The sequence below is a fragment of the Oryzias latipes genome, chromosome 8 (genome assembly GCF_002234675.1).
Source record: "Oryzias latipes chromosome 8, ASM223467v1".
Taxonomy (NCBI): Eukaryota; Metazoa; Chordata; class Actinopteri; order Beloniformes; family Adrianichthyidae; genus Oryzias; species Oryzias latipes.
This window is the reverse complement of record NC_019866.2, coordinates 25,245,279-25,267,752: the sequence shown is the minus strand read 5'-3', so window position 1 is coordinate 25,267,752 and position 22,474 is coordinate 25,245,279. Positions and strand designations below refer to the sequence as shown.

At 51.9% G+C, this 22,474-nt stretch overlaps 2 protein-coding genes across 2 annotated transcripts; one reads left to right on the top strand and one right to left on the bottom strand.

Moving 5' to 3' along the window:
• Positions 1-348: 348 nt before the first annotated feature.
• Positions 349-13,356, top strand: LOC101159749 (guanine nucleotide-binding protein subunit alpha-13). The gene is made up of 5 exons (XM_004071900.4): positions 349-644; positions 7,758-7,981; positions 9,407-9,457; positions 11,050-11,250; positions 11,463-13,356. The coding sequence occupies exons 1-5, from the start codon at positions 362-364 to the stop codon at positions 11,832-11,834; spliced, it is 1,131 nt and encodes a 376-aa protein (XP_004071948.1). The 5' UTR covers positions 349-361; the 3' UTR covers positions 11,835-13,356.
• A 913-nt stretch (positions 13,357-14,269) lies between these two features.
• On the bottom strand, positions 14,270-18,510 carry slc16a6 (solute carrier family 16 member 6). Its single transcript, XM_023957882.1, has 6 exons — positions 18,247-18,510; positions 17,329-17,569; positions 17,058-17,201; positions 16,447-16,575; positions 15,349-16,233; positions 14,270-15,272 (listed from the first exon to the last, which is right to left on the bottom strand). Exons 2-6 carry the CDS (start codon positions 17,558-17,560, stop codon positions 15,013-15,015), a joined length of 1,650 nt encoding a protein of 549 aa, XP_023813650.1. The 5' UTR covers positions 17,561-17,569; positions 18,247-18,510; the 3' UTR covers positions 14,270-15,012.
• Positions 18,511-22,474: the final 3,964 nt, after the last annotated feature.

Below are 22,474 nucleotides of genomic sequence, written 5' to 3'. Positions count from 1 at the left end.
TAATTAAACGTTAATAGAGTTATTCATTTTTTATTTGTAAATATATACGTGTGACATAAATGTGTTGTTTTTAAAAGTTAGCTCTATTTGCACAGATGTATTTGAAATGACTGACATGTCATGTTTAAATTTTCTTCATCAACAGGTAGAATTCAGTGGAAGAGTCAACGTTTAAGTAAAACACAAACAGACAGAAAGAAAAAGCCAACCGAGCATTTCTGAAGGCGACCTCAGCTCCTCCGCGGTTGTTTTGGGGGGTATCGCTTCACAGCTGCTTCTAGTTTCCTACGCGCCGTGAAGCTATCAGGGCGCGCGCTGAGCTCCGCCCTCCTCTGACTGTCGCTATCTAGTAGTTTCAAAGATGGCGGATTTCCTGCCGTCCCGCTCTATTTTATCGCTCTGTTTCCCAAACTGTCTCCTCACGAGCGGAGAAGTGGAGCAGCTGCGGAAGTCCAAGGAGATAGACAAATGTCTGAGCAAGGACAAGACGTACGTCAAGCGGCTGGTGAAGATCCTGCTGCTCGGAGCGGGCGAGAGCGGCAAGTCCACCTTCCTCAAGCAGATGCGCATTATCCACGGGCAGGACTTCGACCAGAGAGCCAAGGAGGAGTTCAGGGCCACCATATTCAGTAACGTCATCAAAGGTGAGGCTGCGGCTTTGGTTTGCTTCAAACTGGCCAGTCTGAAGGCCGGACACCCCCTTTCTGAGGCCTGGGGGACAATATGGGAAGTTGGGAGCCATGCTGCTCTCAGTCTCGACAGCCCGTCTGGGTCGCTGCCGCAGAGACGCCCATGCGGTGACCGCGGGGCGCTGGCGGGGGTTCACCGGTTCGGGCTCATTCGGAGCTCCGGACTGGGGGGTCGGGGGTGACGGAGCCCCATCGCGGCGGCGGCGGCGGCGGCAGCCAGCCGCTTGAAACGTAAACACTGCGATCATCACCGGAGTCCCGCATGCGCACAACGCAGACTAACGGGCTGAGCTGCAGGTGATGCGTCAGCTGGAAGCCGGGCCAACCAACGGCGTGCAGCGCTTTCAGTTCAGGGTTCGATTCCTGCAGGGTCAGTGTGAACAGTCCGGCTGTTCCCACCCCCGCCATGCAGAAACTGGACTCTTTTGCATTAAAGCCGCCATGGCTTCTGTTTCTGGGGATGCAACTGGTCCACATCCCTGTTCCGGATCAAGCCCAGACTTGGGTCACTGCTGCTGTTTAATAGGATTTTTTAGAATAAAAATAAAACTTCCTTAAAAAACAACTATTTTCTTAATAAGTCAGCAGCCAGGGATCTTTATTAAATCACACGGACATCTGTTTTATGAAAACATGGTGATGTCATCGCCAGAAAATCAGCACAAATGCATAAAACAAGTTCACAGAATTCCTACTTTCTGGAACGAATGCACTTAAGGATCAATAACGATGATCCGATTCGCTGTCCTAAAATGAATGCAGGACATCTTTATCCCAAACTTCCATGTTCTGTCTGTCCACACATTTACTGGACTGATGGAGGATCCGTGTTTGCTGATGTCATCATGAGTTTTGTCCGCTGTGATTGGTTGTTTTTACCTCCTAGTCACATAAACCTACTGTAGCTCAATCCAGATGCTACTTCCCAAAATTGATTATCAATTTATCTCATTTTAAAATATTTTAAAAAGGTTTTTGGTCAATTTGATTTGATTGGATTAACTACTTTCCTCAGACTGATTGATCTGGTTGGATCGATTAATCGTTACACCCCTACGGTCTGCTGTAGAGTTTGGGCCCAAGGTGTCCCTGCAGCAGAAACCTGGAGGTCCGAGCAACACAGCTGTGTCACTTCTGTACTACAAAGGGTAGAGGTCATTGTAAACTCAGAGGAATATGGTCAGGGGCCACAAAGTAGCCGGAAAACGTTCGCCACCTGTAAGTGAAGCAGACGCCGTCGGCTACATTTTAATGACGAACAAAAGTTTAATTTAGGGTTTAAGTAGTCATGTTCATCCGCTCTCCTTTTAGTGAATGTCTTTTTCTTCAGTGCTTCTCCTCTACTGTCCATGTGCGACGCGATACGAAGCCACCCTGCTGGATAAACCTGCTGGACGAGCAACCAGAACGTTCAACAAAAAGTCGTGATTTGGAGATAGCTGTGTCCTGATGCTATGCTAATGAGCTGTTCCCTGTGCCGCCAGTCTGCAACCATGGACCAATGTCAGACAGACCCGACTTTAATGTTGCATTCACACCAAACGCATTCACGCGTCAGAGGCATCGAGTTTCAATGTTGAGTTGATGTACTGATGCGACCTGAGGTCCTGTGGCGTGATCAGGGACTTAGCTTTGGGCACGGGACGTTTTCTGTGACTCGATCAAAGGGTAGAAAAATAAATCCAGTATGGCTGCTGGATGTGAGGATTTTGGTGCTGAACCTCCCTCCTTTCTTAACTCGCTGGGGCTGCAGGGTTGCTGGAGTGAGTCTGTCCCAGTTATTGTCGGGCGCAGGCAGAAGGACAGTGAGCCTTCAAAGTGGGTCACAGAGACCCGCGTAAGGAAGCGGCGGACACCCAGACAAACCTCAGACAGAGCGGGAGAGAAGCTGCGGGAGAATCTTTGAAGGGTCTTATGAACCCTGAATGGAGACGGGATAACCCATGTTTAGGCCCAGTGGAAATTTCAGAATAAAAGCACAGCAACTTCAGTTGCAAATATACTTTGGTTTTGAGTTAAGTGTTGTGAGTTATTGTGTTGTGTTGTGACCCTCCTGGGCCACCGTAGAATCCTTTATGTAGCCACTTTATTAGCAACCTCTGTGTAACATTACAGAGCCGCGCTAATGAGTTTTTCTTTTGAACGGCTCTTTCAAACGAAGATATCCGGCTCCCTCCAAGAGCCATTAATCCCATCTCTAACTGGGGTTTAACAACGATTTGATTCATATCACGATTTGTGGTCGCTGATCTGAGAGTCGATATCGGTTCATTTTGACATTTCATAATTGTATTGGTCGATTTGATTGACATTAGACAGATTGATCTGGTTGGATTGTAGGAATAAAAATGGATGAATTGCTACACGCCTAATCTGGGACCAGTGTGTTTCCGTCGTACCCACTAGACCGATGCCAGGCAATGGAAGGAACACGACTCAACCTTGCTGGCTGAGGAGCTCCGTCCAGTTCTCTTATACAGTCAATGGTTCCTATTGCATCTCGAGGGGAGGGGGAGGCATCTAGGAACTGACAGAGGTGTGACTCTTTATTCTAGCAGGATGTGATAAGGTTCCTTTAGTTGACCAAAACACGGAATACATTTGTCTCAAATCAGTTTCAGTACCTGCCTTTGAATCCACATCCACTAAGCTTAAAGCCTCACATGCTGCCTGCTGGTTGTACGAGTCGCTGCATCTTTTTGCTTCCATCTCTGTTTTAAAGCAGACTTTCACCTTAAGTGGTGTGTTTTGTGGTTTCTACAGCACCATCTCTGTTAGGTTTGCATATCCTCTCTGTAACCTAACATCTGACCCCTGTGTCAAATAGAAAATCAACATCTTCTCCGTCTAACCTGACTTTCTCTGCCCATGGATTGGACATCTGAGCCCGTTTCTACTAGTAACACATTCAATCTCGACCAGATCTTCAAGCAACCTTTCCCCGTCACCTGTATGCCAAACATTAGCAACATATTATCTTCTTGAACATCTGTAGCTGGGCCGTCTTTCCGTGAGGGTTTTGTCTTTCTGCCGCACCGGCTGCACCTGTTTGGTGCCCGGCCCCATCGTGAACCGTGTTAACAATAGTGGAATGATCCTATCAGGCTGTTCCAGCTTCCATGTAGTCACTGCTGTTGTAGTTCTTTTGACAAAAGTGTTCCAGTCAGGCTTTGTAACACATTATTACACTGGAAGACACGGTGTGTTGGTGAAATATGCGCGGCGCTGTGTGACGTGGATCAGTCTTCAACCACAAAGGATGGCTGTGAACTCTTAAGGATATAGACTCCCTCCTCCTGGGTGGGTTTCTGCTCGCCTGCTCTAAATGTCTAAAAACTATCCTCCCAGATTCTGAGCTGTCCTGCTTTCTGCAGCCGTGCTGCTGCTGTTGGAAGGGCTTCCTGCGGCGCACGAGTCAAACGATGGATGCAGACATCTTAGTCCTTTTGGCGTTTTTTTCTTCTTCCTCGTTTGATTCAACAACAAACCCCTGAATGCCCCTGAACGGCTGCTTTGCATGAGGACAGTGGATCTTTAAACTTCTGTTTTATTTAAGGTCACAACACCAGAGCGCCTGTTGGCTCGGGGTGAAGGTCAGAGTTCATCAGGCTGCCGACACAGACACATGAAGAAACACGTGTGGTTTTTAGAACCCCCCCCCCCAGAAGAGTCTTATGGTTGGCTTTTAAACAGAGAGCCGTGGCATCTGCCCCACCTCTGGGGGAATGAGGGTCCTAAAGAGCAGCAGCCATGTCGCTGTGGGGGGGTCTGCAGCTTTGAGGAGGTTAGCACTGACGGACACGCCTCCTTTGATGTGGGGATAAACAGTGGAATGGGATCAGATTCATCCAGGTTCACAGGACATTCAGGCTGTCATGGTCTGCTTTCATTGGTTGTGTCTGATGACTAAAGTCTTCTGCAGTGTTGAGCAGGTTATGTGAATCTGAGAGCCTGGAATGAGAAGCAGAGTAAACGTTGCACAGCTCCTACAAACGGCGTTTCCGGTCATCACAGTCATTCCCCGTGTGATCTGCAGACAGTGTTGTCCTCCGACGGCCCAGACGCACATGGCTCCTCTGTCCAGCCCACACTGAGGGTGTCAGTCCACCAGCTTACAGCCACTTCAGTTTGAGTGTGAAGAACTTCCTGTGCGTGTCGACTACAGACGAACTGGGTGGAAAAGACCGACTGAGTCATCAAGTGTGGTCATGTGAGAGCAGCATCACCGAGCTCCAACCCCCCCCCCCCCCCCCGTCTCTGCAAAAACCGCTTTAGTCTGGCTGAACAATGATATGAGTGGGATCCTTTATTAGTGCATCATGTCATTATTTTACTTCTGTGACATTTGTTCTTTTGATTGGCCGTCGCATCAAAGGTTATCTAATAATCCTTTGCTGCCAGGTTCTAAATTAAACCTTCGTTTGTCGTCATAAAGTCGGCGGCGACGACCCGACTCACAGGTGGCGAAGTTTGGCCAGGTGCTGGATATATATATTTTTTTTTTTTAACTTGTCCTGTCAAACAGCTGGGCAGACAGATGAGAGCTGAGGGCCTCTTGTGTTGGACATATTTTACTTTAACAAGAGGGGTTATTAATCTTCAGACAAACCAAAGGTATGTCTGAATAAACCCCTTTTGTAATTGAGGCCAAACTTTATTAATTTCAATCATGTTTGGAAATCTTTTGTGTTGGACCGGACGGAAAAGGAAAGAGGGGAAGAAGAGAGAGGGATGTTAGAGAGAGGGGGGGGTAGGAGGGTGATAATAGGAGGGGAAGGGGGATAAGACCATGAAGCAGCATAAAGCAACAAGTTTACTGGTGTTAATCATTATTGTAAGGTTCAAATGTAGAAAAAAAAAAGAAAAAAAAGGGGGCGGGGCCTGTCCACACACACACTCAAATGTTATAAACACACCTGCTAGCTGCAAAAATGTCCACCTGTCGACATGTACACAAAACAGATAGTGTTCACACGCATACTTATGCCTTAAAACCAACTAGTGTGAAATATTCCAGTCATTCAGTCATGCGAACTGTTAGTGCAAAGGTGAGCTAACACCTGTGCTCAGGTGAGTGTTTATGTTCTTCTAAAATGGATGGTGGAACGTGAAAAGAAGGAGGGAGAGTGCCCAGCCATCCCCACCCCAAGACCCCCACCGCAGCAGCAGCGGCAGCCGGAATCCCCCCAACGCCACACGGGAACCGGCAGGGAACAACCGCCGCCCGGGTGACCAAGCCCGCCACCCAGGCCAGGGCCAGCAGGGCCGCCGCAAGGCCCCCAGAGCCAGAGGCCAGGGACGCACGGAGGGAAAGAGAGCGCCGCCCCAGCCCAACCAGGAGAGCAGCCCCCCCGCCGCGCCGGGAGAACCCAACGCAGGGCCCCACCGGAGAAGGACGCCCACAGCCCCAAACGAGCACCCCACCACCACCCAGGAGTTCCGGGCATCCCCCCGCCCCAACCCCAGGTACGAGCCAGGACCCCCCAAGGGAGACCCGCTCCGTACTCCAGGCAGCCACCCGCCCGGCCCACGGTTGGTCCAGGGAGGAGCGAGGCAGGGGCCCGCCGCCCCCGCCCAGGAGGGGGGAACCCCGGGGAAAAAAGAGGGCCCACAAGGGGTGTTGTAAATATGGCCCGACCAGGCTCGGCCACAGTTGGAAATTTGGCGGGGCCCAGCACTCAGGAGCAAGGACCAGAACCCACCCCCCAGGGACACGAACACCCCCGGCTCAGATGTAATGTGAACCCCCCCACCGCGCGGAGAGAGCACCGCCGGGCCCAGGAAGCCGGCACCCCGGGGACACGGCCGCCGCTGCAAAGGGGGGCCCGCACCCCCCACCAGGGAAGAGGCAGGGGACAGACGGACCCAGGTCCCACCTTCCTTGCAAAATGTGTGTGCGTGTATGTGTGTTTGAAAGGGTGTGTGTGTGCATGTGTGTGTGTTTATGTTGGGATGTATATATTGAGGGGGGAGGGGTGTGTGTACTAAGGGGGGTGCGGTTAAAATTGGCGGGTAGGGCACTAAGGGGACATCTCCTGATTACTCACAGTGACGTCCCCTCACCCTCCCCACCAAGGGGCCCTAAATGTCTAAGGTGCGGTTAAAATTGGCGGGTAGGGTGCTAGGAGGACATCCGCTGCTTGCTGGCAGTGATGTCCAAGCACCCCCCCTACCAAGGGCCCTACATGTCTAAGGTGCAAATAAAACCGAAAGAGGGGGGGCCCACTCCATACGGCAACCACAGGAGGGGGGCCGCTGCCTAGTAAACCCCCCCCCCAAGGCTCATCGCAGGCTAAGCCCCCCACCCCCTCACCCTATTATGAGGTTATATAAGGAAGGGGGTAAGTTGGGGACAGATGATAGACTGTCCCCCGGTGGTCAAACAGCTGTCCCCCCCCCCCCCCCCCAGCAAGGGGGCCAGGCCCACCCAGCCCCGGGGCCCCACCCCCGGAGGCGCAGGTGCTGGATATATTTGAGGCCCCGCCCAGATGACGGTCTGCTGGCAATCCGTTAGGTCTGAAGACGTGTCCATGTTGAACCGAACTGAACGGGTTTAGTGACGTGTGGGGAAGCAGTGCTTTGAGTTCAGTAGATGATTCCTTTGTGAATAAATCATTCATGTCCTGAAAAATGATGTCAGGTTTCTCCAGATCTTGTGAACTTTTTGAAACCCTGTTTTTGTAGGTTTTATGAGCTGAAATCCCAACGCATGCAAAAATAAACACATATTTGAAATCAATGGTGGGCCCTAATCTATTTTGTAGGCCAGTCAAAATGACCCCCCCCCCCCCAGAACTGACCTTTCTATTGACCCAAAGGACAAACCGCTGTGCAGTGATTTGCTCAGACTCACTCAAAACGTGTCCAGACTGGAGTGAAGACTCTGGGAAGTCTGGTGATGAAATAACTAAAATGAATGGAACAAATCAAAATGGAGCACCAAAATCTGTTTCCAGGTTGTCTGTTAGAAAGAAAAAAGAGGCCAAACTTCCCAGGCTTCTGGACTCACTGTCACATGTTTTTGTGTGGACCAAACCTCCTAATCTCTGCTGCTTTCCTCCCGTCCAGGTATCAGAGTGTTGGTGGATGCTAGAGAAAAGCTTCACATCCCGTGGGGTAACCCATCCAACCACCATCACGGAGAAACCATGATGGCCTTTGACACCCGCTCAGCCAGGGCTCACGGCACGGTGGAGTCCAAAATCTTTCAGCACTACCTTCCATCCATCGCCGCTCTGTGGGCAGACGAGGGCATCCAGAACGCCTACGACCGACGCCGGGAGTTCCAGCTGGTAAGCCCTGTTGGCCTGTGCGTTCCTGCGTGATGTGAAGTGCTGAGTCATGGTTTCTCAGACTCCAGCTCTTGGGTTGCTTCCTCAGTGGATAAAAAAGTACCATCAGTTTTATTATTTCCCATCATCTCTTTGTTTGCACTCTCCTGCTAGCTTACCGCCCTTCACAAACCCCAAGCTAACATTAGCAGTTCAACAAAAATGTCAGAATCCTCCATCCGTCCAGTTCTGATCCAGATCCCAGCTCAGACCAGGAAAACAAAGACGTTCATGGATCTGTTGGTCTGCAGGTGGAGGATCAGAAAGGGGCGGAGCAAGGAGATTTTGGCCCCGCCCATGGCAGTTTCTACATCACCACTGAGAGCTTTTCCAAACGGCACTTTTAATAAGCTTCTGATTCACCATGATTTGAATAAACACGCAGAAATGGAATAAGTGAGGCATATATGTATGTGACCCCCCCCCCCCCTGTGATTTTTGCTAGTTCTCCCACTCAGAAATCATGGAGGGGTCTGACATTTTCATCTTAGACACAGGTCTACTGTGAATGACATCTTAAATCATCTGGAAAAAATCACGTTGTACGATTTTTTTTTAATGATTTATTTATATGCTACTGCTGCAAATAGGTGTTTGAACACCTGAGGAAATCAGTGTTACTGTTTGGTACAGACGTCTGTGTTCTCCCTTCCACGGTAGTTTCTCACCAGGTTTGCTAACACTGCAGGAAGGATTTTGGCCCACTACTCCTCACAGATCTCCTCTAGATCAGTCAGGTTGTCGCTGAGAAACTCAGAGTTTGGGCTCTACAGGTTTTCTATTGGCTCATGGTCTGGAGACTGGCTCGACCACTCCAGGACCTGGTTCTCCTGGCTGTGGGCTTCAGGTCATTGTTGTGTTAGACACACCTTCAATGGTCGGACTTAGGTAAAGAGGTCGGTCCCCAAAAGCTCCCCATGCACGGAGCCGGTCTCCCTCTCCTTACTAGAGTGCAGCTGTCCTGTCCCGTGTGCAGAAATACACCCCATAGCATGATGCTCCCACCCCCTTGCATCACAGTAGGGATGCTGTTCTTGGGTTTGTACTCATCAATCTTCTTCCTCCAAACACATTAAGGGGAATCCAGACCAGAAAGTTCTACTGTGGTCTCATCCGACCACATGACTTTCTCCCATGATCCTCTGGATCATCGTCCAAATGGTCTTTGCCAGACTTTGGACGGGCCTGGTCATGTGCTGGTTGAAGCAGGGGAACCCTCTGTGCCACACATGATTTCAAACCATGTCGTCTTGGTGGATTATCCACCGTAACCATGGAAACGCAGCTCTTTTCAGGTCATTGACCAGCTCCTCCCCATGAGACTGGCATGTGCTTCAGAAGGACTTGAGTTGTGATTGGTTCACAGAACTTCTTGTTTTTTCTCAGGGGGAGTCGGTGAAGTATTTCCTGGATAATCTGGACAGGCTCGGACAGTCGGTAAGTCCCGCCCCCAGCTGAAGGCCTGGCGTGATAACGCTGCAGTCTTTAATGGAGAAGTGAAATTGCGGTCTTCCTGTCTTTCCTCATAACTTTTTTGGAGTTGACGGACGGCCGCGGACGAGCGGGGAGGCCTTACCCCCCCCATGTTTGCACTAGTCTGTGTGTTTTCAGAAAACAGTTTATGCCGACTCCGAGCAGAAAGCTTAAAGCAGCAATAACTGCAGAGTGGTGTGTGGCAAAGCTCCGCTAAAGAGCTCCCTTAGAGATCAGGACGGATGACTTCTTAGCAGCTTGGAGCAGAAAAGAGCAGCATGAACCCACAGATGAATCCCAGCACCACGAAGGAGCAGAGAAGACGGGATCTCTGCATCACAAGGACACCCTTTCCATTGACATACATGCATATCCTGATTTACAGAATAGTTACAGAAGTTAAAAAGCTCTTTGAAAGAAGCTGTAAAACTGATGTCTTCTAACGCAGAGTAGGAAACGGAGGGCGGACAGCCCAAAGCAGGAAAGCTTTCTGATGCTCTGCTCCTCGTCTTCGGTCGTCTGACCCACCGCTGGGACGGAAACCTTCTCCCTGCCTCCGTCCTGGCAGGACTCCTGAACCCTCACATCTGCTCTGCTGTCTTTTTTTAGCATGTTCCCTAATGAGGAAGCGTGATGATGTGAAACAGAAGCGTGTCGTGAATACTTCCATGTTGCTGGTGAACCGCAGCAGACGCCAATCGGCTTCCTGTGACAGCCGTCTACACGCCTGAGCTGCAGCTCTGGGCGCGGTTCTTTTTTACTGAAAGTCAGCTTGAAGTTGTTCAAAGTGAAAACGTGACGGTTCATCTCTTTTAAACCAATGCACTTCAGAAAAGGCTGAGTGTGAGGAGGTGAGAGGACGAGGACAGCAGCGTCTCTTTGGGGGAAATCTGTGCATCCTGACGTCCATCGCTTACACCATATGCTATCCTATGGGGTCCAGATGACCCCCCCTTCCATTGAGGTGTTCTCCCTACCATGACAAAGGTGGATAAAGGTGGAAAGATTTCATGTAATCCATGGACACCAGTGAAGATCACAAATCACTGAAGAAAAAAGGTTCAGAGCACTGTCTAGTGGGTCTAGATGACCCCACTCCCAATGGTAAAGTGCCTTGAAGAAACGTTAACATTGGGAGTTGGGTCATCTAGACCCCAAAAAAAGTGTTAGGTAAATGACCTTCATGAAGGTCAAAAGAATCAGGATAAACCAAACGGAGGACATTTGGTCCAGAAGGCAGTGATGTGTGGCGAGGAGCGTCTGATGAGGCGTCCACTCTCGACTCTTTTATTTACCTCCTACCGATTGTGTTTCAGTTCTTTTATAAACGTAGCGAGTTCATATGTCGTTGAGAATAGCCTCCTTTCCACTGAGTGGTACGGTCTGTCTAGAATGGTCCATTTTCTATTCACACACAGAATCCACACTCAGGTCTAACCTGGACTCTTAAATGAATTCCACATGTCTCTCCCTCTGTCTTCATCCTCTTTTGGTTTGCAGACGGTTTTAGATGTGTATCTATTGAAGCTATCTAAGCTAATCTATTGGCTGTGCAGGACTACCTTCCCAGCCAGCAGGACATCCTCCTGGCCAGGAAGCCCACCAAGGGGATCCACGAGTACGACTTTGAGATCAAGAACGTGCCCTTCAAGATGGTGGACGTCGGCGGCCAGCGCTCAGAGAGGCGGCGCTGGTTCGAGTGCTTTGACTCTGTCACTTCCATCCTCTTCCTCGTCTCATCCTCTGAATATGACCAGGTGAGGAAAACACTTGAGGCCATCAAACATCAGACGGAGGTTCCTGACCTCCAGACACACTGCTGTGGTAATCAGGTGTAGCCGAAGGTGAGCAGGAAAGCAGCCAAAGTTCAGAGGCTGTGGATCCAGACGGAGATCTGGACCTGCAGGACAGAGGCTAGAAATGAGGCCGATGGTTTCCACCGGGAGTTAACCCACTGCCCTCCCCCCAGGTGCTAATGGAGGACCGGCAGACCAACCGGCTAAGCGAGTCCCTCAACATCTTTGAGACCATCGTGAACAACCGCGTCTTCAACAACGTCTCCATCATCCTCTTCCTCAACAAGACAGACCTGCTGGAGGAGAAGGTCAAGCAGGTCTCCATCAAGGACTACTTCCCCGACTTCCTGGGCGAGCCCTCCAGCCTGCTGGACGTCCAGCACTTCCTGGTGGAGTGTTTTCATAAAAAGCGCCGCGAGCAGCAGCAGAAGCCGCTCTACCACCACTTCACCACGGCCATCAACACGGAGAACATCCGGCTGGTGTTCCGGGACGTCAAGGACACCATCCTGCACGACAACCTGAAGCAGCTGATGCTCCAGTGAGGTGCCCCCCCCCAGAGGGCCTCTGAGCTGAAACTCTGTATTAAAGCCACTACCGCCGCAGTGCCCCCCCCTCGCCTTCTTTCAGGCTGACTTTGCCCCTCAGTGGGCAAGAGCTCAGACTTCCTGTTACCACGTGACTGTAGCCACAGGGGCCCCCCCCACCTTCAGTGCTGGGTCCAGTATCTCATGGAGGAACTTTTTCTGCTTTAACTCTGCTTCAGTGCCTCTGGTGACGTAGAGGGGGGGGGGGGGGGGGATGGACACCATAGGAATTCTTCTCTCACCTTTCTAATCATTTCCCTTAACTTATATTTTATAGCGGTTTATGACAGCCCATAAAAGCTGTTGGGGGGCGGCTGGAGATGCGTGCTGGTCCTTCCTGGGTGGGGCCACTCCGCCCTTCAGCAGCTCAGTGACTCTGTAGCGGACAAACCCCCGCCTGCAGCAGCAGATCTGCATCTGTTCCATCCATTCCATGATCCCGTAACAGAATAAGTGTTTGACCTGACGGATGATGACAGTCTGCTGTTCTTGGTGCCTTCAGGATGCAGACCCCCGCTGCCCCCGTGGCTCCGGCTGCTCACATGTTGGGGTTTGGAGGGACAGACGGCGGTCCAGGGGGGGACAGAGGGTCCTGCTCTGCTGCCCCCATGGCAAACAGAAAGGCTCTGCCCCCCCTTTAGGGTGTCAGCTGTCAGTCAGGGCTTCGTGCACCCTTCATGCTTCCATCCTGTACTTTCACACACGCGTGTTCCTTGCTCTGTTATGGAAGCTGAAGCCGTGCACGTACGCAGCCGTGCACGTACGCCCGCAGCTGCAGCGCACGCTGCTCCATGTTCCCGCACTTTAAAAGCGCACAGATTTCACCGCTCGTGCATGAATATGTCCACGTTTACTGTGAGGGCGGAGCTGCCAGCCCCCATACCGTAGGGTGCAGCTGAGCTGGGGGGCAGAGTCTCCTCAGCTCTGCATCAGGCTCACTCTAGTGTTGTGTGTCCTCAGACCTGAAGGGCTGCCTTAACCCCACGTGACCCCCCCACCATGATGTCAGATGTCTCAGCTGATGCTGAACAAGCTGCAGTCTGCAGAAAACGGTGCTGGGGGGGGACTGGGGGAGGAGACGGGCCGGACTTTTCTGTTCCCGGGTCCTTCCAGACCAGGAGCTCAGAGCGTTTTCACTCTGAAGGACGTGCAGACGTGGCGCCACGGCGTGCGTCCGTATTCCAGTTTGCCTCTTTTCTATAGATTTCTTTTTTAACTTTGTTTTCCAAAAGTGTCCTTCCACGGAGGACTCTGTGAACGCCACGGTAACGCCACGGTATTCCAACGGTCTCCACCAAAGGATCTGCCAAATGTTCCTGATGACGGCGCCTCCTGTTTGTAAAATGATTTGAAACGAACAAAACACTTTCTTCACAACGTTTCAGTGTTCAGTTGAAGGAGCTTCAGTATTCACGTTAACTTATGCTGTCTGACCATCTACTCCAATAAACCTGATGTAAATAAACCTTTTTTAACGCCTTCATGTCTCACTCTGCATACGGACTTCTGATCCAGGTGTGCCGCCGCCGTCTTGGCTCCACCCCCCTCACAGGGAAAAGACCTGGGGAAGCGTTGAGGCTGTTAGCTGGGTCTCTGGTTTCCTGAACTCTCTTTGAGTCTTGTGTGTCGAAGCCCCCTCCGTCTGAACTGGGGGGTTCAGACCCCAAAGAAGCACCTGTCCAACACTTGGAGCAGTCTGCTCTCGTCTCTCATTTCTACCCTTCCTAACGGAACTGTGCTTCCATCTGTCACTCAGACGTCTTACCAGCTTTTGTATGAGGAGGTCTGAGTGACAGAGAAGAACTCTGGAGTTCTGGACGAGAGCTGGAAGACAGCGGTGACGTGTTCTGACAGGAGACGGTCACTTTTAGAGTCCGCTTCTTCTGGAGGTTTCTCCCTGCTGTCTGTACAGCTGCATCCAACCTGGAATCCCACCTGTTTGCTTTGGCCAACTCCTACCAGCAGCCGAGTGGCTGAAGCAGCCGAGTGGCTGAAGCAGCCGAGTGGCTGAAGCAGCCGAGTGGCTGAAGCTGCCGAGTGGCTGAAGCTGCCGAGTGGCTGAAGCTGCCGAGTGGCTGAAGCTGCCGAGTGGCTGAAGCTGCTGTGGTTCCTCATCTGATCCGATCATCAGGTCTGCAACCTTCACACAGAGCCGTTTCTCACGGACAGCAACCCGGTAGGAGCCACCAAGTCTGGCTTCATGTAGGATCATCTCACTGATGCAGTTGTAGATAATGTGATGTCAGCAGTTTCAAACTATGCAGAATAATTTGAAACGTGCTAGAAAGAAATGAAGTGAAACGGGTTTGATGAGCTTCAGATTGTTTTTTTTTTACTCTTTTTAACTATTTTCCTAACAATGGTGGAATAACTTAATAAATAAACGAAGGCTGTTGACATTTGAAAGCATTTATTTCAAAATGAAGTGATGACAGTGAAACAGACATGGAAGAACCTGCTATTTAAAAAAATCATCAGGAGACAAGATATAAATGGTAAATGGCGTATACTTGTATAGCGCCTTTCTTCCTACAAGGACAAAGCGCTTTACAGTCACAGACCCATTCACTCACACATTCACACACTGATGGCGGCTCCGCTGCCAAACACAGGCGCCTGCCTTCCACCATAAAGCGGTTTGTGGACTGATCTCAGGTCTGGTTGTGCTGCAGAGGTTGCAGGAGCGGCATGGGGGGGGGGCTTTTTCCACCTTGTTGCATAAAGACTCAGGAGCGACATGCTGAAGCCAGACGGGCGTCTGTGGTGGGATCAGGTGGTCCAAGCGGGCCGATCTGCTGCAGTATGACAGGGTTACACACCAGGACACGTGCACGGTGCAGCGTGCACGTTTAGCAGCAGTGCGTGTTCCCCTGCAGCAGGACTGACGGTCCTCTGGGGGTCACTGCGGGTGAAAGCAGAGCCCAAAGCCAACAAACCGAATCTGCTGGTATTTGAAGGAACCAGAGGAAAATGTGATGGGGGAGGGGGGGGGGGCAGCTGTCCGTCATGGTTGAACTAACACAGAGGTAAACTTCTGGTGGGACACTGGCCTCCACAACCTGCCGTCTTCAGGGCTGGAAAGGATTTTGGTCTCTTTGCTTCAGAGCAGCAGCCATTCTGTTTTGGTATTCTGGGCTCAGATCACAGACGGGTCTCGCAGACCCGGTGCCGGACCACCCCGCGGGCCAAAGTCCAACTCCAGAAAGTCTGAATCGTCGCTGCACCGAGACAGTTTCTCCTCCTGCTCTTCATCTTTCTGCTCCCGTCGGAGCCGCCTCTGGCACATTCTGGACTTGGCCACGCCCACCAGAGCCAGGCAGACGGCGCTGAGTCCCATGCCGGCCGCACAGGAGTAAAAAGCGGCGCCGTAGTTTTTGGTCACATCCACCAGGACACCTGCAAAACAGAATGGAGGAATGGGAGTGAGCAGTGCCAGGGGGCGTCAGTCAGGGCAGCCACAAAGTGGACGTACCTCCCAGGGGGGGGCCGGCCAGCCCAGCAAAGCTCTGGATGAACACGTAGACCCCCACGCAGGACGGCATCTTCTGGATGCCCACCACGTCCTCCTCGGCCAGCAAGGGGATGTGGGTGGAGGCCACCGTGCCCAGGAAGAAGCCGTAGAGGGCGCAGCAGACCGCCAGGCCCCAGAACTCCCAGACCACGGCGAAGGCCACCAGCACCAGGCACAGCAGGACCACACAGCCCAGGACCACCAGGGTCTTCCTGCAGCGCGCTCTGTCCAGCACCACCCCGATGGACAGGCGGCCCACGATCTCAGCCACCGCCATGACGGACAGCATGCAGGAGGACGCCGTCACAGGCACGCCTCGGCTCTTGCTCAGCTCGGTGATGTAGAGCTGGGGGGCAAAGAAGCCCAGGGTGGCGAACAGGCCGAACAGCGAGTACCAGATGAAGGCGCCGTCTCTGAGCACGGAGAAGTCCAGGAGTTTGGGGCTGCGGGGCTTTAGAGGACCGGCCTCTGAGTCTGGGAGGAAACTCCCCTCTTTTTCTGAGGAGGGGCTTGGAGGGGGGGAACGGGGCCTTTCCTGCTCTTGCTGTGCCATCAGGGCCTTGGTTTTCGCTTCCTCCGACCCCCAGTCTTCATCAGAGGCAGAGGAAGGGACCCCGGAGTCCTCGGAGCCCCTAGACAGGGCGGAGTCCACAGAGGTGCACGTTTGCTCGTTTTCCAGCTCGTAGTCGCTCTGGGCGACAGCGTCTGCCTCGGACGCTGCATCCTTCACGGTTTCTATGACGATGGGACGAAGGAGGAGCCCGCAGCTGATGATGGATGCCTGGATGACGCCCATGATGACCAGGCAGTAGCGCCAGCCTATGTCCTCCTTCAGCCTGGAGAAGACTGCAGAGACGCAGCAGCACGGTCAGTGACAGATCTGCACGCCAGGAAGCCCCTCCCACTCCGTCCTGCGCGCTTATCGTGAGACGATTTAAAGACCAATCTGCTCGTTGGACAGAAAGGGCATGCGAACCTTCCAGAACTGGTGTTTGGGGCGCGTACAGCAGAGACGGCCTCGACCCCCCCCCCCCCAACCCCCACCACGCCCACACGTACCTGGAGCGAATGCAAAAACGGCAAACGACTCTCCCGACGACGCCACAGCGGTGACGAGGGAGCGGCGTCTGCAGAAGTACTGCGCCAGGATGGTGACGGTGGGGAGGAAGGAGAGGCAGTACCCAAACCCTGAAAACGACAAAGACAGGAGGACGTGACAGCCACTGGCCCGCATGGTAGGAACACTGCATGGCTAGGGGTCAAAGAGTCAGGTCACTCCTTTGCCAAAGGCGGCGGCGGGCTGATCCGGGGGACACGGCTTTGCTACAGCGGCTGCTGGGAGACAAAAGGCATGTAAAGACAAAAGAGACGGGGAGAGAGGAGGGGGGGGGGGGGTTAGCGCCGCTCTGATTCACGGGCAGACATGCTGTTACGGCGGGAGAGCTAGCAGTGAGCGTTGGCTTTCAACCTCAGCCATTCCCCTTCTGACAGGAATGAGCGTTTCAACGCCGTCTGTCGGTCAGGATGTCCGCCAGGCGGCGCCTCTCCGTGTTTTTAGAAGTGGCTTTTGCTCAACACTGCTAGAAGTCCCTTCAGTTCACTGAACGGCTGTTTCACCCGGTAAGAACCAAGCCCGGTTTGTCAGCGTGGAGGAACGGAAGCGTCTCTACCTGAGATCACGCCTATGGTGATGTACATGTCCTTGATGGAGCTGGTGAATGCGGATGAGATGGTCCCCAAGCAGGTGAGGAAGCCCCCCATCATGACCACGGGGCGGAAGCCAAAGCGGTTGCTCAGCATTGTGGCCAAAGGAGCTGTAGGAGAAACGGAGGACAGGTCAGGGGCGTGGCCTCTACCGACAGGATCCCTACACGCCATCACACACAGCTGTGGTCCATGTGGGTGGGGGGCGGAGTCTGTCACGCGGCGAGAGGGACTAACCGGTGAAGGTCATGATGAAGGCACAGATGGAGATGACCCAGGAGACACGGCTGTTGCTCTCTCCGAACTCCTCCATGAGGTCCTGGAGGAAGATGCCCAGCGTCTTCACGACCCCGTAGGTACTGGCCTCCACCAGGAAAAAGGCCGCCGCCACCACCCAGCCCCAGCCCCCATCGGGCACCGCCGGGTAAACGTTGGGGCCCAGGCAGCCTCTCATCTTCAGCACCTTCATGGCTGCAACCTGGAAGAGAGGTTGGAGGAGAAGGCCGTTATGTTGGTGAGCTGCAGCATGACGGCAGAGCTGCACGTCTGATCCAAGATCCTCCATCTGTGGACGTCTCTGCAGTTCTCACGGTGACCACCAGAGGGCAGTGTTGCTGCGCTCATGTTAGAAAGCAGCTTCGCTGAATTTTATGTTCGGTCGAACAATAAGAATGCAGAACTGAGTCTGCGCGCGTGCGCAACCCCCACACACGCACAGTCTGGAAACTCCAGCTGTTATTCTGCAGGTCATTTACGTCTGCAGAATAACATACATGTCTATAGCAACAGACAGGGATAGAAACTGTCTGAAGCATCATGTGCGCACGCGCGCTGCAGTGCGTTAGCTTCAATAGAAACCGACGGTGAGCCGCTTATGAGCGTTGCAGAGGCAGCAGCGGCGCCTCGTGCGGCGAAACTCACCGGTTTAGTTTCAGCGGTTTCCCCCGCATTTTCTCTGAGTGGTGACGTCAGAGGCTGCGGGGTTCACCTGAATAAAAGATGATAACTGCGGAAACCGACACCGGACTTTACAACTCTGAACGGTTTTTCAGCACTACGATACGCGCACGCGGACGGTCCCGCAGAGGAGACGGGATGGGGACCTGCATCCCGGCGGCGGGAGCCGGTGAGGCTCGGTCTCCGGTCTGCACTCACCGGCCTCGCAGCAACGTGGCTTCCTCTTTTATCTCGCCGTCATTTCCCTGTCCTGGAAACGGCGGCAAATGTGTTGGGGGGGAGGGATGCTGCGGCTCCGGGGGGGTCCGTCAGCAGCCGCTCGGTACCGGTCTGAGGCGGGGGGGGACCGGGAGCATCTTTTGTCCGCTCTGCGTCTGCTGCCGGCTTTGGCAGCTCTTTTCCGGCTCAAGCCGGTATTTGTGCGCGGGAACGCGACTCCCCGCACCTCGTGAACACGCACGGCTGTTCGTGAGAGATACGGAACAGGAAAGGCGGGGCTGCTTCCGTCCCGCCGGCAGCCTTCACGCGATGCGCGCGCATGGGGGGGCTGCGGCGGGACAAACAGAACAAATAAATGAACCGAAAACATTTCATTTGAAAAAATGTAAAAATAAATTATAATCAAATAAAAAATTCTCTGAGGGACCCACGATCCAGCGCGGTGACGCGCGCGTGACTCGGAGAGCAGGTTCGTTCTGGTGTAGAGCCGGTCCGAACCGGTCTGGGACTTCAGACCGTTCCGGTCCATGATGACAGAAAGGGACACTTTTCTTCTGGAACATGTGATGTTCTAACCCAGTGACACCCCCCCCCCCCCCCCTTGCATTGACGTGTTCTCCCTACCATGACAAAGGTGGATAAAGGTGGAAAGATTTCATGTCATCCATGGACACCAGTGAAGATCACAAATCATTGAAGAAAAAAGGTTCAGAGCTCTGTCTAGTGGGTCTAGATGACCCACCTCCCAATGTTAAAGTGCCTAGGATAGACCAGGGTTACAGAACAGCCTCCAGACGGCGGCCGCAGAAACCTGCATCCAGGTGAACTGACTTACCTGAGCCCCCGCCGATGGAGCGCTGGCTGCAGCGTGAAGCAGCTGCAGCTCAAATAGACATGCAGAGGTGTGTCTGAGGAGGGGTCAAAGGTCCATCCATGGAGAACACAGGTGCACGCTCTATGAGAAACAGGTCTATGTGTTGTTGACATGTGTGGACTGGGTTGGACGGACTTTTGTGACGCGCATTACAAGTTCAGAGTGTTGGTAAGAAACAATAGTGTGTGTGTCACTGTTAAAGATGTTGTGTTTTGGTTTTTCTCTCCTCTCTGTGGCACAACACAAAGTTTCCTTTCATCCAGATCATAAATCAGTCTGAAGTTCACCAAAGTGTCCGGTTAGTGGACTTGGGTCATGTGGAACCAGTCGGTCACTGCTGTGATGTCTGTATGACTGTGGAGGAGCAGATCAGTAACCCCCCCCCCCCCCCCCCATCACAATAACAGGTGAAAACCGTCATCAGAATGTTTCATCCTCATAGTTTGATCTGCTTCACCGCGAGACGCTGTCAGAATGGTTCCACCGTCACTTCAAACAGGTCCTGCAGCAACATCCTCCAGCAAAAACGGACATCAAGGGGCGGAGTCACTTGTCAAAGTCTGACAGGTCCGCCTCAGTCAATCATCTGTTTTTAAAGACATCCCATCACCACCACCTGATGAAGGCGGAAGGTATTCCACCGAAACACAAAACAAACCGCGTCTGAGAAAAAATCATTTAAGAACTCAGGTAAAGAAGAAACACATAGGCGTGAAAAACGGTAATCAAACCTGCAATCATTCAATCAGAGGTTGACCGCCCTACCACTGCACCACAGCCGCCACTAGAAACTGTTTAAATTGATTAGGATGACTTCTGTAATCTGACAGGAGAAAGGAGTGGATCAGTTTAGGCAGAATCATTCCAGAGGTTCAAGAGTGTCACTCAAGTTTGTGTCTTTTTTTGTGTCTGTTGGTGTGTGTGTGTGTGTGTGTGTGTGTGCTTGCAGCTGTTTTGTGAACCTGAAGACACTGTCCAGATGTGATCTTTCCTGCTGTAAATGGTTTTGAAACAGACTGTTCCTCTAAAAGCTTGGTGTCATTCTGCTCTTTCTTTTTTTAATATGCACCAATGTTGTTTACCAATCCACAATTGGGCATCATGTAACACCTGTAACACCTGTACATGACATTTGAAAGGAGTCTAAATGTATGTATACAGGTATTTGGGTTGTGTAGCACACGCCGTGAGGCGTTCAGAGCGTCAGAAAACGTGGTTGTCTGTCAGGAATACTGGCATAGCAGGCAGCTGACGTGGGACACTAAAGCTCTGAGAATGGAAACGCTTCATGTTCAATAAACGCATAAAATAAACTATCTAGATATTTGACTGCTTAGCTCACAGCCTTTAATCTGGTGTGTTCGAGTTACCTGGGAGATAACACTATCAGTCTATTAATGGTCTTAGTGTTTCAAAGTCCTGGTCATGTGGAGTCAGACATGCTCCAAAGGTCATAGTGCGGTGTAACCGTCCTCACAGTCCGGCCGCTGTCCTGATGGACAGACGCTCACGCAGACCTGGGACACGTTTACTGTCTGTGTTGTGTTTGCAGACTGAAAACCTGCCGTCTCTCCCTGCACCTCTGGTGTTCTGACCCACCGCTGTCCCTCAGGGTGGGGCACCGGGGCCCACATGCTGATTGGTGAGTCTGGTATAGATCTCCAATCAACCTATCAAAGGCACATGGAGCGTGAACGTGCCCATGATCCAGTTCAGCCGGGTTCTCTTTGCTGCCTCACAGTCTGAGAGGAAACACCTGAACGTCTGCTGACCCAACAGAAGTGAGATGACGCCGCTTTATGTCAGCCATAAACGTGTGTCAGGCTGTAGACTTTCATCTGCAGGACACCTTGACCATGATGTGAGAACACGGAGCACTAGTGACAAGCTCAGGCCTTGTGGTAGAGTGTCCGCCCTGTGACTGGAAGGAGTTCAAATCCATACCCAAGACTCCTTGCTGGACACTCAGCATTAAGGGTTTTGGATTGGGGGGTTAAACCACCAAACGGTTCCCGAGCACGGCTGTGTCTGCAGCTCTCCGGTGCCCCAGGGGAGGGGTCAAAAGCAGAAAACAAATGTCACTAGAACCGCCACTGTGTGACAGTTGATGGGACTTTAACTGTAAATGTTCAGAAGGACTCGGTCTAAGCTCTCTGGAGCCGTCAGCATGCCACGGTGCAGAAACAAAACGCCTGGATTTGCTCATCTTTCTTTTGATTTCAGCTGTTAAGTCCCGTGCACACGTACGGGGGGTGCTGTCCTTGGATTGTCCGGGGGGTGTAGGGTTGTAGACCTGGAGCGGCTGCATCTTAAAGGAAGCTCAGGTGGGTCTTGCAGGTCCCTTGAGTCTCATCCGTCCGCCTTAAGGGACGTGATGAAAATGGAGCGTCCCACAGTCGTGTGTCGTGGAGAGTTTGTTAGGATAATGTCAGTTACTCTCAACACGCTATGGTGCTGTCGTAGGAAAGACCCGCTAGCACTGTTCAAGTGATAAGTGTGTGCTCTTTGCGCGCTGCATGGCTGTCAGAAAGAAATGGAAATTAGACAGCAGCCTTTCACTGTCACCCAATCAGTGCCCTGCTTGGATCAGCCAATCAGATCAGGAGGAAAAAAAAGAGACCAGATGAAAAATGACAGGAGATGCCCGAAATGTGGTACCTGATGTTTTTCATGAAGACATCTAAAGAAAAGATTGGATCATTAGTAGTTCTGGTAAACTCTGATTTAGAAAAAACAATAAATGAATGTGATTCAAGGTTTGACAGTGTGAAAAGTGTAGTTCAACTGAACCTCTGGTCAAGATATGATTTTGAGGAAATGAGTGTTGCTGTTCAAGAAGCTGAAAAAGCATGTGATGATGTTGCTGCCATCCCTGTTACTTCTGTGAACAAAGCTGGACATAAAGCACAGTTTACAATTGTGCAGAAACTTGTCCAAGGTTCAATTCAGAGTTTAAAATCTTGGGAGCTGTGGATACCAATAGCAGAAAAAGGGGATTTTGAAGCCAGAGTAAAAAGGTTAAAAACTATGATCAATGGTCTTGAAGCAAGAAAGTCTGAGTTCATCACAGCACAAATCGCTGCAGAAGAGAACCGTGCATCTCAAGCAGTAGCTGCTGCAGCAAGTTTGGTGAATGTGCAAACGACGCCAACCATTAAATTAAGGCCGACTAATTGCCTAAATTTTCTGGTTGTAAAAGAAGTTTTCATCGCTGGAAGAAAGACTGGGATAGTCTACAGAAACAAGGAGAACCAACTGGTTCCCCAGAAGTAAAAAGGCTCCAGTTATTGGACAGCATAGATGAGAAAATCTGCCATCCACATCGCCTGTCAA

Bases quoted from the DNA above. Each gene is read 5' to 3' on its own strand.
- LOC101159749 (XM_004071900.4), top strand. From the start codon at position 362: ATGGCGGATTTCCTGCCGTCCCGCTCTATTTTATCGCTCTGTTTCCCA. The intron at 7,982-9,406 runs GTAAGCCCTGTT...GTTTTTTCTCAG, and splicing joins GACGCCGGGAGTTCCAGCTG to GGGGAGTCGGTGAAGTATTT. The intron at 11,251-11,462 runs GTGAGGAAAACA...CCCTCCCCCCAG, and splicing joins CATCCTCTGAATATGACCAG to GTGCTAATGGAGGACCGGCA.
- slc16a6 (XM_023957882.1), bottom strand. From the start codon at position 17,560: ATGAAGGTGCTGAAGATGAGAGGCTGCCTGGGCCCCAACGTTTACCCG. The intron at 16,576-17,057 runs GTAGAGACGCTT...TGTCGTTTTCAG, and splicing joins CACCATAGGCGTGATCTCAG to GGTTTGGGTACTGCCTCTCC. The intron at 16,234-16,446 runs GTACGTGTGGGC...GCGTCTCTGCAG, and splicing joins CGTTTTTGCATTCGCTCCAG to TCTTCTCCAGGCTGAAGGAG.